We start from the raw sequence: 16,448 nt of genomic DNA, 5'->3' as shown, positions 1-16,448 counted from the left end.
CAAGGGCAACCAGCAACGCCATGATGCTACTTTGAGGACCCTCATTGACCGAATGGAATCTGTTCCTACTGATCCATCATTACGGTGCTTTGTCCTCAACGACGGGATATTGTACCGATGCAATTTTCATCCTGACAGTCCTCCCCTTCTCCCTGACGTTCCACAACACCTCCGCTCCACCGTGCTTCAGGAGCTTCATGACACCCCAACTGCCGGACACCTTGGGTTTGCTCGCACTTACGACCGCGTGCGTCGCCGCTTCTACTGGCCCTGCTACGCTCGCTATGTACGGCATTATGTATCTGCTTGCAAGCCCTGTCAACATTACAAAAAGCCAGCAACGCTTCCTGCCGGGTACTTACAGCCGATCGACATTCCACCTGAGCCTTTCTTTCGCGTGGGTTTGGATCCCCTTGGCCCTTTCCCCGAGTCCAGCTCTGGCAACAGGTGGATCGCTGTCGCTACTGATTAAGCGACGCGCTATGCCATCACTCGAGCACTTCCCACGAGCTGCGCAACTGACGTCGCAGATTTCCCCCTCCGCGATATCATTTTAGTACATGGTGCCCCACGACAGCTCCTTACTGACCGCGGCCGCACTTTCCTCTCCCAAGTCATCGCTGATATACTACGCTCAAGTTCTAACAAGCACAAACTGGCTACCTCCAATCATCCCCAGACCAACGGCCTTACTGAGCGACTTAATTGGACCATTACAGACATGCTCTCGAAATACGTTTCACCCGACCACAAGGACTGGGATGTGGCTCTCCCTTATGTCACGTTCGCCTGTCATTCATCACACCACGATACTGCTGGGTATTGCCCCTTTTACTTACTCTTCGGTCGTGAAGCTGTCTTACCATTGGACACTTCACTCCCCTCGATAGAGGATTTGAGGACCGTGTATGCCCGCGACGCCATCGCCCACGCTGACCATGTGCGCCAGCGTGCCCGTACTCGTCTGTTGGCATCACAGGAATCTCAATGGCACGCTTACAATTGCCGCCATCGTGACACATATTTTTCACCAGGCTCTCTCATGCTACTTTGGTACCCGTGCCGCTGAGTGGGGCTCTCCGAGAAACTTCTTCCATGCTATAAAGGCCCTTACCGTGTTCTATGTCAAGTGACCAATGTCACTTACGAGATAATCCCCGTGACCTCCGACATGCCACCCGGTTCCGCATCAACTGACGTCGTACACGTCTCTCGGATTAAACCTTACTATGCCCGTACCGACAGCCCCGTCTGAAGCACCGGGACGGTGCTTTTTCTGCCGGGGGTCGTGTTACGGTGGAAAAAGAGGATAAGGTCGTCGACGGTGAAGAGGACGAAGTGGCAAGAGCCTCTTGGGATTCTCGGCAGCTGTATATATACGCTTTGTAAATACAACGTGTAAATAGTTTTACACTCGTGAAAATATTTTACAAAATACAGCCTCTGCGTTGGAGGCTTCAGGGAGTGGAACGAATGGAATATAATTCTTAAGAAGCAGGGCCATGCCACCACCACGAGACAGCCTATCTTTACGAATAACAGAGTAACCTGGTGGAGATATCTTGTGATTGAAGATATCTGGGGATAGCCAGGTTTCAGCGATGGCCACTATATCCGAATTGTGTTCTAGTAACAGTCCTTCCAGGAGTTCTACTTTGTTTGCTATGCTTCTCGCATTTATATTAAACACTGTTAGGGTCTCAAGTTTCTTTGTTAGGGTCTTACATTTGTTTGGCTTCAAGTTGATGGACGATTTCTTTCTATGTTCTTTTTGTAGTGGCACCCTTTCATTTTTTTCGTGATCCCAAACAAATACGCGATCATTAATGTAGAGCTTATCATATGATAAAGAGACCTTTCCGTGTTTTTCCCGATTGGGTTTTTCACTATCCCAGAGTTTCTTTTTAGTCTCCCGCATTTTGCGGCTGAAATCCTCTCCGATAGACAAGTTGGAGCCTTTGAGCTTGTAGCCTTTTCGCAATATTTGAGTCTTATGTATAGTGTCGAGAAGCCTGAATATGATTGGTCTCATTTTATTTCTTGAATATTTACCTAAACGGTGGGTGTGCTCAATACCAATGGGTTCCCGACCAAGAGTGTTCTTAATTATGTTGTCGTTCACAGCCGCTTCTAGGCTTTCACTGCTTTCTCCCTCTGTTTCAGGGAGGCCATATACAAATAGCTTTGTGCGTCTGCTCCGATTTTGGAAGTCTCCGGCTCTCTCTTCAAGCCTTTGCAGGCGCACCTTATTCATATCTGTTATCTCACATTCAAAGAATGACACCTTTGCCTCGATTGCTGTTAACACGTCTAACTTTTCATCCATCTGAACGTCATGAAGGAGAACGTGTAGTTAAAGACTAATTGCGGGTGGGTATTTAAGAAATTTTGACTTTGCCAATTTAATCACTGCAATCCGTGATAATTTCTTGTTTTTGGCTTGGTAAATATCAAACACCTGAAATCGTATTTCGTGGAAGCGTTAGTGTATGTGGATATAAATAATTGATAATCAACTGTGTCTTGAGTAAAAATAAGTTCAGAAAGATGATGACTGTACATAGCAGGAATACTAAGTACGGTCCACGATGAGATAGGAGGGAACGTGTTCATGATAGGGCAAGTTGTGAATAAAACGGACAGCTATCTTGCGTGAGGTAGATATTATTTAAATTGTTTTGAGACTGTTACGTTTCGCCTACGGCGCGCGGTATAGCCGGCGCGGATGCAACGGACGCCGGGGCTTCGTTCAAAGCGGCGGACATTTTGGCCCGTTCGGAGCTCCCGCAAAGCCACCCCGCCAAGCGCGTCCAGGCGTGTTTCAGTGCCACGTGTCTTCGTGTGTGCGTGTGTGCCCACGCTTGTCAAAGCGCGGCAGCCGGGGAGAGGAGCTCCCCAAGTGTGAAGCGAGGAGGTCTGACAGGCGCCAGCTCGGCGATGCGTCACTACACTCGTCTCAACATGTCTCTCAGCTCGTCCGTGCTCCGCCGTCACGTGGTCTCATCCCGTGACCTTCCTTCTTGCCCGCGACGCCGAGAGTATAAGAGCAGCTGCCCCCGGACGCCGAGAGAGGCTCCGATTTCTTCTGTCGAGTTACGTGCTCTCCCGTCTCTCACTTCGGTCGACCTGACCGCCCGCTCTTTTGCGATGTTAGAATAAACCAGTTGTTCTGTTACCAGTCGACTCATGCTTTGCCGAGACCTTCGGATGCTTCCAGTGCCCCAGGCCGCCAGGCCAACGCTACCCTTGGGGCTTGCGACCCATTTGCAACAACGGGCGTCAGCGCTGAGTTTGCAACAACTCGTGCCAGCGGTGCGATACCAAACAGCTGGTTGCCAGCGGTGAGATCGCGACAACGGAGGCCAGCAGCGAAGATATGCGGTTGACTGTATGCTGAGCAGCACAACGACCATCCGGGAGCAGTGCAACGAGCCCTGTGTGATGACTGGTTGCCTGCAGCGGAACGACTGCGTTGAATTCTTGGCTGCGAGGTTTGGTGAGTGCGGGACTTTCTTCTTCTGAGTTTTGCCAGGCTTTTGTTAGTGTCAGAAACAGAGCTGGTAATTGTGGTTGTCGTTGCTGCCGGGTTAGTTTGCGGCAAGACAATAGTAGGCAGTAGAGAAAGCAGCATTCAGAGCAGCCATGGATTTGAAGTCGTTGCGCAAACCGAAATTGCTGGAGCTTGCAAGAGAGTTGGGTCTGGATGTCTCAGACAAACTCAGAAAACCAGAACTGCTAAGGGCTATTCTTGAGTTAGAAACTGAGGATGACGAGCTGTCGGAATGCCTTGAGACCATTGAGGAGAGGGAGACTGCAAAAAGACAGGAGCGCGAACGTACAGAACAGAAAGAGAAACAGGAGCGCGAACGAAAAGAACAAAAAGAGAAAGAAAAAGAAGAGCGCGACCGTCAACACGCTTTGGAAATGAAGCGTCTCGAGGTAGAGATGGAACGCGCTCGTAATGGAAGTCAGGCACACGGTGCAGGAGAACGAGTATCGTTCAAAATGACTGACCTGATGCGGCCGTTTAAGCTTGGAGAGGACATTGGTTTGTTCCTGGTTAACTTTGAGCGAACGTGCGAGAAGCAGGGGTTCTCTCGGGAAACGTGGCCACAGCGCTTGCTCACTTTGTTACCCGGCGAGGCGGCCGACGTAGTCGCTCGCTTGGAGAGAGAGGAGGCAGAGGATTTCGACAAAGTGAAATCGAGTCTGCTAAAAAAGTACAGACTGTCAGCGGAGGCGTTCCGTCGGAAGTTTCGGGAAAATGAGAAAGGCAGAAGTGAGTCATATACAGAGTTTGCCTACAGGCTAATGTCAAACATGCAGGAGTGGCTCAAAGAAGAGAAAGCGTTTGGTGACCACGAGAAAGTTCTGCAGTGTTTCGGGCTGGAACAGTTTTATAGTCGGTTACCTGAGAACGTGCGGTACTGGGTCTTGGATAGGCCAGACGTTAGTACGGTGGCTAGAGCCGCTGAGCTAGCCGAGGAGTTTGTGACGCGTCGGGCTCGCGGAGCTAAGGACGGTCAAAAGGGTGAATTTGGCTCCAAGTTTGAGAGGCCGAAGTTCACACCCATGAGAGCAAAGGGGGACACACGTAGTTCGGATGCGAGTGAAAGCAGTCCGACCGAACGTGAGGAGACGGCGGCAGCCGAAGCCGAACGCAGAAAACGGTTCGAGACGAGGCAAGCGCGCGTTTGTTATACGTGCCAGAAGCCGGGTCACTTTTCGGCGCAGTGTCCAGAAACAAAAACAAAAGTCGTGTTTTTGTCCTTATGCAGCACTGACGAGAACATGAAGCTTCTCGAGCCTTACATGCGAGACCTCCTCGTGAACGGGAAAGAGTGCCGAGTGCTTCGCGATTCCGCAGCTACGATGGATGTAGTTCACCCCTCCTACGTAGAACCCGATATGTTCACGGGCGAGTGCGCATGGATCAAGCAAGCCGTGGAAGCTCACAGCGTGTGTCTGCCCGTAGCAAAAGTGCTTATTGAAGGACCTTTCGGAGCGCTTGAGACGGAGGCCGCAGTGTCATCTATGCTGCCCCCCCAGTACCCGTACCTATTTTCGAACAGGTCCGATTACCTCCTGCGCGAGAAGGGGCTTTTTTTTGGTGAGGCTAGCGTTCAGGCCTTAACCAGATCGAAGGTTCGGGAGCTCGCTGCAAAGGCAGTAGTTGCGGGGCCGACGTTGTCGAACAATGAGAAAGAGTCAGAAGCGCAGCAAGCTGGTATTCAGAGCACGCCCGAACTGAATAAAATTGAGCCTGTAGCGTTAAAGGCACCAGATACTGGAGAGGAAATTCCCGATGCGGGAAAGTTAGAAGAGCTATCTGCAGATTTGCTCATCGCGCCTACGTCAGACAGACTTAATAGGTTGCTAAAAGTCAGCCGGGCGGCTTTGATAGCCGAGCAAAAGAAGGATGGCAGCCTAGAAAACATACGCTGCATTGTCAAGGAAGGTATCGCCAAGAAAAATGCTCGCTTTGTGGAAAGAGGTGGGGTCCTGTACCGGAAGTATCTAGACCGCAGGGGAGTGGAGTTCGATCAGCTGATCGTGCCTCAGTGCTACCGTCAGGATCTGTTGCGCTTGTCGCATGGGGGTTCGTGGTCCGGACACCTAGGAGTTAAGAAAACTAAGGACCGTCTCTTGCAAGAGTACTATTGGCCAGGGTGTTTTCGGGACGCAGACCACTTTGTGAAGACATGCGACACCTGTCAGCGGGTGGGCAAACCAGGGGACAAATCGAGGGCGCCGTTGAAGTTGGTACCTATCATTACGGAGCCTTTTAGACGGCTCGTTATTGATACAGTGGGACCTCTGCCGGTAACAGCCACGGGGTACAGACACATTTTGACTGTGATCTGCCCAGCGACAAAGTTCCCTGAAGCAGTGCCGCTTAAAGAACTCGGCTCAGTTGAGATAGTCAATGCACTACTGTCCATATTTGCGCGAGTTGGTTTTCCTGCGGAAATCCAATCAGATCAGGGCACAGTGTTTACTAGCGCTTTGACGACAGCCTTTCTCGAAAGGTGCGGGGTAAAGCTGTTACACAGCTCAGTGCACCACCCCCAGTCGAATTCCGTTGAGAAGCTCCACTCCGTCATGAAGCGCGTGTTGAGAGCATTGTGTTTTGAACATCAAACTGACTGGGAGCTGTATCTGCCTGGGGTGATGTTTGCATTACGGACCGCGCCGCATGCGGCTACGGGGTTTTCGCCAGCTGAGCTGGTGTACGGTCGCTCGCTGCGATCTCCGCTTCGCATACTTCGAGAATCGTGGGAAGGCAGGGGCGACGACCCAGTCGTGGTGGAGTACGTGCTTAAGCTCCTCGAACGCTTAAAGGGACACTAAAGGTTACTATTAAGTCAACGTGGACTGTTGAAATACCATCACAGAAACCTCGAAACGCTTGTTTCGTGCCAAGGAGAGACTTATTTTAAGAGAAAATGCGTTCTGAAGCGTCCGCGTACCTCTAGCACAGTTCAAATCGCCCGCCCTCCGATCGAGGAGTACTGACATCATGGTCTCATAGTGACGTTGCGCCATCGGTGAGTAGAACGGCGTCCGCAGACGGCGCTACGGCTTTTCTGCGCAAAACGCAAACGCGCGGCCAGAAACAGAGCCAAGACAGAGCCGACAGCAGAGCGAAAGCGGTAGTATGGTGGCTAGCGGAAGGAGAAACGAATTACGTCCCACGGCACACGGAGAGTCCGTTTTCGTTAAACTATAAGCTGCGGCGAGCTCGCAGCGTGGTCGGCGTGGTCTGTGAGAAGTGACGAGCCTTTTCGCACTCGCAACAGGGCATAAAAAAGTGCGAATCGACGCAAAACTCGGCCTAGAAACGTGCTTCGCCACAACCAGGGCTCAATACGACCCAGGCTGGCACGACCCAAATGTCGTTTCCCGTACCGCCACCAGGCGCCGCTAGTATACCTCAAACTCCAGCGCAAGACGCCCATAAGCTGGTACTTCATTCTATGACGCAAACTTCGACGCTCGTCGCAATGGACCCTGACGCCGACAGATTGGCTCGCGATGGTGGGCTCAACTTCAGCGATTTGAGCACCGACGAGCGCGACCTGCTGCTCAGGGCTCGCACTGCCGGCGTCGTTGCGCACTACGACGGCGGCCTCGACACTGGCTCTCCGGAGCGGGAAAGCAACGAGGGCTTCCCACGACATCACATGGACGTGGCATTCTCGCTGCTTGTTCCAAATGAAAGTTTCGCGAGCCAGCAGAACCCTCACAGCACGACGCGATAACGAAACTACTGAAACTCCAAAGCGTGCGCGGCGCAGAGTCGAGCGCGCAGAGTCGAGCGAAAACGAAACCTTTCGAATACCCATATTCCTGAAGGGTAACGTCAAAATGTTATTTTTTCTTAGAGTCAAATAGACGTAGACAAGTAGCATTTTTTTCCGTCTTATAATGGAATGAAATGATATTTTTAATACGAGTAGTTGAGTATTAGTAACACAAATTATGAGGAGTGCTTTCGTCATCGGGCTAGTACTGGAATGTCGCTGGGGGGTCTCAAATCGTGTCATGCATTTGCCTCAATTTCTCGGTTACTAAAGCTCTGTTCGCGATTATATTGACGCCTTAGACGTTCTAGAACATTGCTCTACCACTTTAACTTGAGTTTCTGGTAACCTTTAGTGTCCCTTTAAGAAGGGCACAGGAGTTGTCAGGTGAAGCAATGGCAAAGGCCCAGCAGAGGGCCAAGGTTTATTATGATCGGACAGCCAGGGCCCGTCGTTTTGAGGTGGGCGATGAGGTCATGATATTGCGCACATCGCTAAAGAACAAACTCGACGTGCAGTGGGAGGGCCCAGCACGGGTTGTTCAAAAACTGTCGGACGTTAACTACATGGTGAGTCTGCCAGGAAAGCGGAAAGCACAGCAAGTTTACCACTGTAATCTGCTCAAACCCTATAAGCAACGGGAAGCAGTAGTGTGTATGATGGTAAACGCTCCCGAAGAGCTTCCGGTCGAGCTTCCGGGACTAGGCTCAGTGACGAACAGGAAAGACACCGATCAAGTCATTAGTGACTTAATCAGTAAAGCATCGCTGTCGCCTGAGCAGAAAACCGAACTACGCCAGCTCTTACAAGAGTTTCAAGGTCTGTTCTCTGAGAGGCCTGGTAGGACTTCTGTCCTTACTCATGACATAGAACTTACCTCCCCAGAGCCAGTACGATCCAAGGCGTACCGGGTGTCACCCCGCCAGAGCGATATTATGGAGGCTGAGGTAAAGAAAATGCTACAGCTCGGTGTTATTGAGGCGGGTGAGAGTGATTATACCTCCCCTTTGATTTTAGTTGAGGTACCGGGCAAGGAACCTCGTCCTTGCGTCGACTACCGCAGGCTTAATTCCATCACTAAGGATCAAATTTATCCGATCCCTAACATCGAGGAGCGCCTTGGGAGAGTGAGTAGCGCTCAGTTTATTTCCACCCTAGATCTTGTCAGGGGTTATTGGCAGGTTCCACTTACAGAAGAGGCTAGTAGGTATGCGGCGTTCATTTCACCAATGGGGACATTCCGTCCTAAAGTTTTGAGTTTTGGTTTGAAGAACGCGCCATACTGCTTTTCAAGCCTCATGGATAAAGTGTTGCGGGGACAGCAAGAATTCGCTTTACCGTATCTAGACGACGTAGCGATATTCTCCGCATCCTGGCCTGAGCATATGGCCCACTTGCGGGTAGTGCTAACCCGCCTGCGCGATGCGGGCTTGACAGTCAAGGCTCCCAAGTGCCAGTTAGCACAGGCCGAGGTTGTCTACCTCGGACACGTGATTGGTCGGGGTCGTCGCCGCCCCTCTGAAATAAAGGTGGCCGCTGTGCGAGACTTCCCGCAACCGCGCACGAAGACCGATATTCGGTCGTTCTTAGGTGTCGCCGGCTACTATCAGAGGTACATCCCCAGGTACTCTGATATCGCGGCTCCCCTAACGGATGCTCTAAGAAAGACAGAGCCGCAAACAGTCGTCTGGGACGAGACAAAGGAAAGAGCTTTTAGCGCCCTAAAGAGCGCCCTAACAAGCCAGCCTGTGCTACGATCGCCCGACTACACAAAAGGGTTCGTTGTTCAGTGCGATGCTAGTGAGCGAGGCATGGGCGTTGTACTGTGCCAACGGGAAAATGGAGAAGTAGAACACCCCGTCCTGTATGCTAGTCGTAAGCTGACCAGTCGTGAGCAGGCGTACAGCGCCACCGAGAAAGAGTGTGCGTGTATCGTGTGGGCCGTTCAGAAATTGTCATGCTACCTAGCCGGCTCGAGGTTTATCATTGAGACGGATCACTGCCCTCTCCAATGGCTGCAGACCATCTCTCCCAAAAATGGCCGCCTCCTGCGCTGGAGCCTCGCTTTGCAACAATATTCCTTTGAGGTGCGTTACAAAAAGGGGAGTCTCAACGGTAACGCCGATGGCTTAAGTCGAAGCCCCTAACGTGGGAATCAGCCTCAAAATTGTTTGTTACTGATGTTTTTCTTCCTGAGGCAGGATTTTTAACATATTGCTTTTGTGTAGTGTTTCAAAGTGATGTGCTTTCTAGTGCAATTTTCCGATTTGTGGACGCGTTCTGAGTGCTGCTAAACTACTGTAAGGAACTAGGGAGCAGTATAAAAGGGGAAAGAGCCTGGCAGGGCTTAGTGAGGGTTGTGCCGTGCTTGCTGACTGAGCGGTTGACTTTCGGCGTAGTTCTAACGCTTGCCGGGAACGAGAACAAAAATGTCAACTCTCCCGAAGTCACTTTGCAGTGTCCTGTGTGAACCTGAACGAGAGAACGAGGCCTTCTCTGTGCGCTGCGCTCAAGAAACGCCGAAGGACGACCGACTTCGGTTATGAGCATCATCCAGCGACATCCCTCCGGACAGCGGATGCAGTCCCCTGACCATCGGGATCTCCTTCCCCCAGCGGGGCGGTCTGTTACGTTTCGCCTACGGCGCGCGGTATAGCCGGCGCGGATGCAACGGACGCCGGGGCTTCGTTCAAAGCGGCGGACATTTTGGCCCGTTCGGAGCTCCCGCAAAGCCACCCCGCCAAGCGCGTCCAGGCGTGTTTCAGTGCCACGTGTCTTCGTGTGTGCGTGTGTGCCCACGCTTGTCAAAGCGCGGCAGCCGGGGAGAGGAGCTCCCCAAGTGTGAAGCGAGGAGGTCTGACAGGCGCCAGCTCGGCGATGCGTCACTACACTCGTCTCAACATGTCTCTCAGCTCGTCCGTGCTCCGCCGTCACGTGGTCTCATCCCGTGACCTTCCTTCTTGCCCGCGACGCCGAGAGTATAAGAGCAGCTGCCCCCGGACGCCAAGAGAGAGGCTCCGATTTCTTCTGTCGAGTTACGTGCTCTCCCGTCTCTCACTTCGGTCGACCTGACCGCCCGCTCTTTTGCGATGTTAGAATAAACCAGTTGTTCTGTTACCAGTCGACTCATGCTTTGCCGAGACCTTCGGATGCTTCCAGTGCCCCAGGCCGCCAGGCCAACGCTACCCTTGGGGCTTGCGACCCATTTGCAACAACGGGCGTCAGCGCTGAGTTTGCAACAACTCGTGCCAGCGGTGCGATACACAACAAGACGTAACTCCCCAAATGAGGATACAGTAATGAAGACTGGAAGGAATTAAATAAAAATATAGCTGGTGTTTGAGGTGCCCGAGTAATAAGGTACGACGTATGTTTAACATACCTATCGTTTTCGAAATACTGTGTATCACGAATTCTGCATGCTGCATCCATCGCAGGTTTTCATGAAACTGAACTCCTAACATTTTTTATTGTGTTATGTGCTCTAGCACCTCAGATCGGAACGTAATTAAGTTATTGGATATAACCGATTTATTAATGGCGTGGAATATTATTAACTTCATCTTGCTTACATCTAGCTGTACTTGATCTACATATAACCATTCTGATAAATGCTGTAGCCAGGTATATGCCAAAGGTGTGAGGGTAGCCAAGCTAGCAGAAGAAAAGAAAATGCTTGTGTCATCTGCATAAAGAACTATTTCGGGAGCGTGAGGAACAGAAACAGTATCATCAATGTAGAAAAGGAACAGTGTAGGACCTAGAATTGATCCTTGTAGATAATAGATTGCGATCGGTTTGACAGGCAGCTGCGAATCAAACCAAGAGGTGTGCCACGTATTCCATACCGCAGAAGCTTAGCAACGAGAATGTTGTGTTTAACAGAATCAAATGCCTTCTCAAGTCTAAAAACGGCCTAATGTATATAAAGGGTTTTCCATATTAGATCTAAGTTTTTCCTTAAGATAAAGTAACATACTTTCAGTTGATTTGCCTTTCTGGAAACCGTACTGATGCCGCGATAGCATGTTGCACCTGTGCACATTTCAGTGCAATTATACCTTGCAGATTCTACTATGGGAGTTAACTGTAGGTTATTTGCCAAGCGATGTATTATTTTATAGGTCTTTTACCTAATGTTAATGCCTGTTTAAGATCAAATGGCTGAGAGCTTCGTCATGTTGCCTAAACACAGCTTTTTCTCTTACTCCTCAGGATTTGTATTTAGGGTGCTTCGTTTTCAGCTGAAGCCTAATAGTGTACTGCGCTTAAACAGAACTCGAGGGAACCGAAAAATGCGCTCCCTTTATCCAAAGTTTCATATTAGGCGAAGGGTACAACATCACCAACAGTCATGATTTTTATTCGAAAAGCTTTTCAGTGTTTTATGCGTAAAGTTGGACTAGTTGGTTTTGATGTATTTGCTGTGACATAGTTACTAGTGCTAACAATGAGACTAAACGGAACAAAAGTTGGGACAGGGCAGAGTGCTAGAATTCAACAGTGTGTATTGATATTTAATTCTGTTGTAACCACTGAGACATTACAGCGCTTATATTATAGCTTCTTTTATGCAAGGCAGTGCTCATGCGCGAAAGGATGCCAAATATTTTTATGCGCAGTTCTCGTGTTCAAAATAGCACTGCTGACTTTCAGCTGCATACCTTGCCGTCTGGTACGAAACAGCAATGTGCACTGGAACAGGAGACAGAAGACGTTGGGGCGACAGCGATTAGCTGTATACCGAATGTTCGGTGCAGGGGCATCAGCGGCCGTACAATCCTGGCGAGTGGCAGTAGGGATATGAGAATACGCACTAGTGTACGCCGCAGACGGAATTGGCCCCCTGTTCGGGCAGTGATGAGCAATGTGGTCAGTGATGCAGCAGTGGAAGCAGACGGGCTTATACTCATAGGTGAGCCATTCAGCCGGGTTGTGGCGGGAAAGGATTGTCGGGAAGGGCAGCGAGGACACTGCTGCAAACTGGCTTCGGGGGGTCGACGGGGATGCGGAGTTGAGACTCGCGTTTTCAAATTCTTTTCAGGAAACGGCCTGGATCATTGCAATCATGGCTCGTGATAGATCGGTAGGCGTCGCGGAGAAGGATGGCGAATAGCCCGCCTCGAGCTCGCGGCGAATGACGCAAGTTACGATGTTACATGTGGTTCGTTGACGGGGATGGTCCTCACAAGTTTACATAGCAGGAGTATTGGGCAGGCGCACGATGTGCAGCCTGATCAGTGTGCTCTTAGCTTGTTCGAAGTGCTGGCATTCCTTGATGGCCGCTTCAGTAGCAGAGACATTGCCGAAAACCGCCAAGTTCAAGGCATCGCCTGCGATACCCTTTAATATGTGTGCCACTGTCTGTGTGTCTGAGTGCGTGTACAGGGAGTTGCTTCTGCGATTATTCTTTTTTCTAGTGTTAGTTTTGTTCATCCCTTGCTGTTCATGCTGTGGGAGAGCCTTATGTTTTAGATCTTCTGTTTAGACTCTAGCAGGATTGAGAGTATCAGTGAAATGAAGTGGTTCTTACAGATTCTGCAGCACATGATGGAGAGGTTACGACACTACGAGTCAGTTGCCGGGCCGCCAAAGGAAGACCTGCTCGATTACAGAGGCTTTCCGGAACGCAACAATTGCACCTGGTCTCCCTGGGTCGGCAAGAGGAGCAGCCCGCTAACCCGGTGCAGTCACGAGTCCATCGCCTCACTCGCCAGGGCGATGTTAGAGCGTCCCTAAGTTGCTCCAAGTGACGTGAAGCAACGTCTTGTAAACTTAGCAACAAACTTTCTAAATAAAGTAAGTTTTCTTTCATGTTAAAGGAACGCTCATATGACATTTAAGACCTTCTTTTTAGTTGAATGAGAGTTAAAACCCACTCAACCGTACAGAAAATAGTGGCAAGCGACAGTACACCAGAAGCGATTTACCACGATACTTATGAACCAATTTTGACTTTAGTGCAGTCTGAAGAAACAGGTGCAGCATTCTTGATTTATTTTATATATCAGCAACACGACGTAATCCTACGTAGTGAGTTAGCCACACATCAATAAGTTTTGCTCTGTTTCATGACGTCACAAAATATCAACGGCGCCAGATCTGACACCCTAAGACCAATTCTATTCTATCGAATTAATGTGCTTTCCAGTATTCATAATTCCTAAAGAAGCATGATTCTTTTATGCACGAAACGAATCTAGTAGAGTCGCAGCAATTTAAAGAATCTGTATCTGTACTGCTTTAATGACAACTTTGGCTTTTTGAATCTTCAAGACCATATTCTGGGACGTTTCCTTTGCCATATAGCGTTTCAAGCATTGTCCTATAGGGCGCGAACATTGTTCAGAGAGCAAATTGTTTGTTTAACCTCGCGGGATTGGTAAGAATTGTGCTTTTGTCAGCAAAACGCTGTCTAAACCGTTATAAAGTCGCACTCCTGGGTAACTGCTTCCCCGTTAATCGACGCAGCTAACTGTAGATGCAGCCAAGTCACTGGATATTTGGCGAGCAAACGGTCTACTAAAGTGGTATTAATGTGATTAGCATTCTTAGGATACTTCACGCACTTTCTGTGGGCTATCCATTTATCGACATATTGATGAATTATGATCCTTAGGATACTTCATGCACTTTCAGAGGGCTTGCTATCTCTTGCCACGTGTCTGCTGAAGGCGAAAGGAAAGAGCTTTCGCTGGGAAAAGACAACGACGGTGTCATTCTACATGCCAGCTGGTGCAGAACAAGACCACCGATTGCGTTGGTCGGGCCGTACGGTCAGCTCGTGGCTGCTCGTTTCGTTTTGCTTTACTTTGTGCGAGATTGGTCAAGCATCGTGTAGTTTCTCTATAATTTTGGTTCCTACTTTTCCTTCTTTTCCATTTCAGCTTGAATCAGTTTTATTTGCAGTGATACATCTGAGGCCACGTAGATGTCCTGGAACCCTCCTGGGCAGGGCCCGCCTGAACGGCCTCTCTCAAACTTGATGAATTTCCTTTGGAAACTTTTCTCCCCAGCGTCGTGAGCAGCATTCCCGTCATGCTGGTCCCCTCCGTAATGGTGCTATCGGACTCGAATAGCCCCAAAGCAATTCAAGAGCAGCTTCAAGCTGCGACTCTTCCCTACCGGAGTATCACTGATGTTCGGCAGTTCGGTCGTGGTGGCGTAGTTTGCAGGTCACCAGGCCATGCTTGCAAAGCAAATCTACTGTAGTGCTCATCATTTGCTTATATTCCGGTGAGTTCGTTTATACCACCTCATCTTGCATGCACCGAGGGACTCATGCACGGAGTTGACTCTCAACTAACCTTATCTGAAACCCTAGAGAAGCTCGTCATGGCCGCAGCTATAGTGGTTTACCACTGTAATCACATTGTCGAAAATATTAAGGTCCCCACTGAGTCAGTTAGTGCAACATCTGCTGGTACATCGTGTCAATCAGAAATCAAAGCATGGCCTCTAGTCTTCAAGGATGAACCTCTTGCTCTTCACGTCCCATACAATACTGCAATTGCTGGAGATTCGGTCATAGTGCAGGTGGGTGCAAATCTGGGTTGCGCTGTTGCACATGTGGAGAGGGCCATTCCAATACCAAGTACAATGCCCAAGCTGAGAAGTGTTGCCTCTGTGAAAGTGCACACGCAGCGGACTACGAAAACTGTCCCGTTCGTGTGCAAGAGACGCAAGTGCCAGAGGTTATTGAAAAGACGAGGAGCTCTAGGAATTTGCTATGGGGCCTGGTGAGGGGCCCTTTAAAGGGCCCCTCACCAGGCCACCCAACAAGCTTCGGTTATACGCTGGAAGTTGTTACTTGTCCTCTAGGGAGCGTTCTTCCGCAAAAATGTTTCAAATCAGCTCATTGCGCGTGCTGCATTACGCGTGCGATGCTCTAACCATTTGAGCTACCGCGGTGCTGTTTTCCCCTCCACTTTCTTGGGTATTTATGTTTTACTACTAGAACTAACTTTAGGAGTGTTAGCCAGCGCCACCACTCGCAAACCTTGGTGGCCGATGTGGAACATACTCTCTGCCGCAGGCGTCACGAGTACGTGATCTTTTTGGGTGAAGGCAACTGGTCACTAAACCCACACATGCTACCTGCAGGCATCGTTTTGCCAATTCGAGACCGTCGTTATGTAATGAACGAGAAGAAAGGAGGTTAACCGAGGGGCATGATTTTTAATAATCATATCATGAGAAGCCAACAAGCAAACACACCAAGGACAACATAGGGGAAATTACTTGTACTAAGTGAATTAAAGAAATTATAATGGCAATAAAAGTGGATGAAAGAACAACTTGCAGCAGGTGGGGAACGATCCCACGTCTTCGCATTACACGTGCCGCAGTAGCTCAACTGGTAGAGCATTGCACGTGTAATGCGAAGACATAGGATCGTTCCCCACCTGCTGCAAGTTGTTCTTTCACCCACTTTTATTGCCATTAATTTATAATTTCTTTAATTCAATTATTAAGTACGAGTAATTTCCCCTATGTTGTACTAGCCATCTTTGCTTGTTGGCTTCTCATACCATAATTTACAGACTTTTACTCAGTGAATATTTCTTCTTGATACTTTACGCGTTGTTTCATTATACATCAAGCCATGCAATGAACTAGGATTATTAAATTCTACTGATATTTTAAATCAGTCAGTTTTCTCCAAGTATCGCCTTGAGCAAAGGCAGAAATGCCTAGTAACACAAGCAAAAATGCCTGGATACTGTTCCATACAGAGCGTTTACATGAACCTGACAGAAGCCGGTCGAGTTTACTTGTCAGGCTGGAACTGTCCTGTCGAGTTCATGTAAATGCTTGCCAGTCAGGCTAAACAATTGTCGGGTTGAGCCAGCCCAACCTGTTTGCAGCGAGCATGTAAATTCGGTTGGGTTGGGCCAGCCAGTGCCAAGATTTGCGCTGGATAACTGAGAGGTCAGCGTTTTATGCACTGGCAGTGACAATAGTATCAAGACATGGCAAAGACAAATGCTGCGCTGTTCAACCTCACTGTAATGACAAGATCCATGAAATCCGTAGCAGATGGCTGTGGGCTCTGTGCAAACGCATCGGTGTCTTGACTTGACACTGCATTCCACAGTTGTCCAGACTTGTCAGAACCGAATTCATGTAAATGTGTTCTTATGT

The 16,448-nt window shown here is 49.5% G+C and overlaps 1 protein-coding gene across 1 annotated transcript in view; it reads left to right on the top strand.

Annotated features, from left to right (window-relative positions):
* LOC126517916 (arylsulfatase B-like) overlaps positions 1-13,125 on the top strand; it is a 315,163-nt gene extending 302,038 nt beyond the window's left edge. The window contains exon 10 of the mRNA XM_050167747.3: positions 12,840-13,125. Coding sequence (XP_050023704.3) covers positions 12,840-13,043 — 204 coding nt within the window. The 3' untranslated portion in view covers positions 13,044-13,125. The remainder of the gene's footprint in view (positions 1-12,839) is intronic.
* The last annotated feature ends 3,323 nt before the right edge of the window (positions 13,126-16,448 follow it).

The sequence above is a fragment of the Dermacentor andersoni genome, chromosome 11, assembly GCF_023375885.2.
Source record: "Dermacentor andersoni chromosome 11, qqDerAnde1_hic_scaffold, whole genome shotgun sequence".
Taxonomy (NCBI): Eukaryota; Metazoa; Arthropoda; class Arachnida; order Ixodida; family Ixodidae; genus Dermacentor; species Dermacentor andersoni.
The sequence above is the reverse complement of the archived record's forward strand: the minus strand, read 5'-3'. Positions and strand labels throughout refer to the sequence as shown.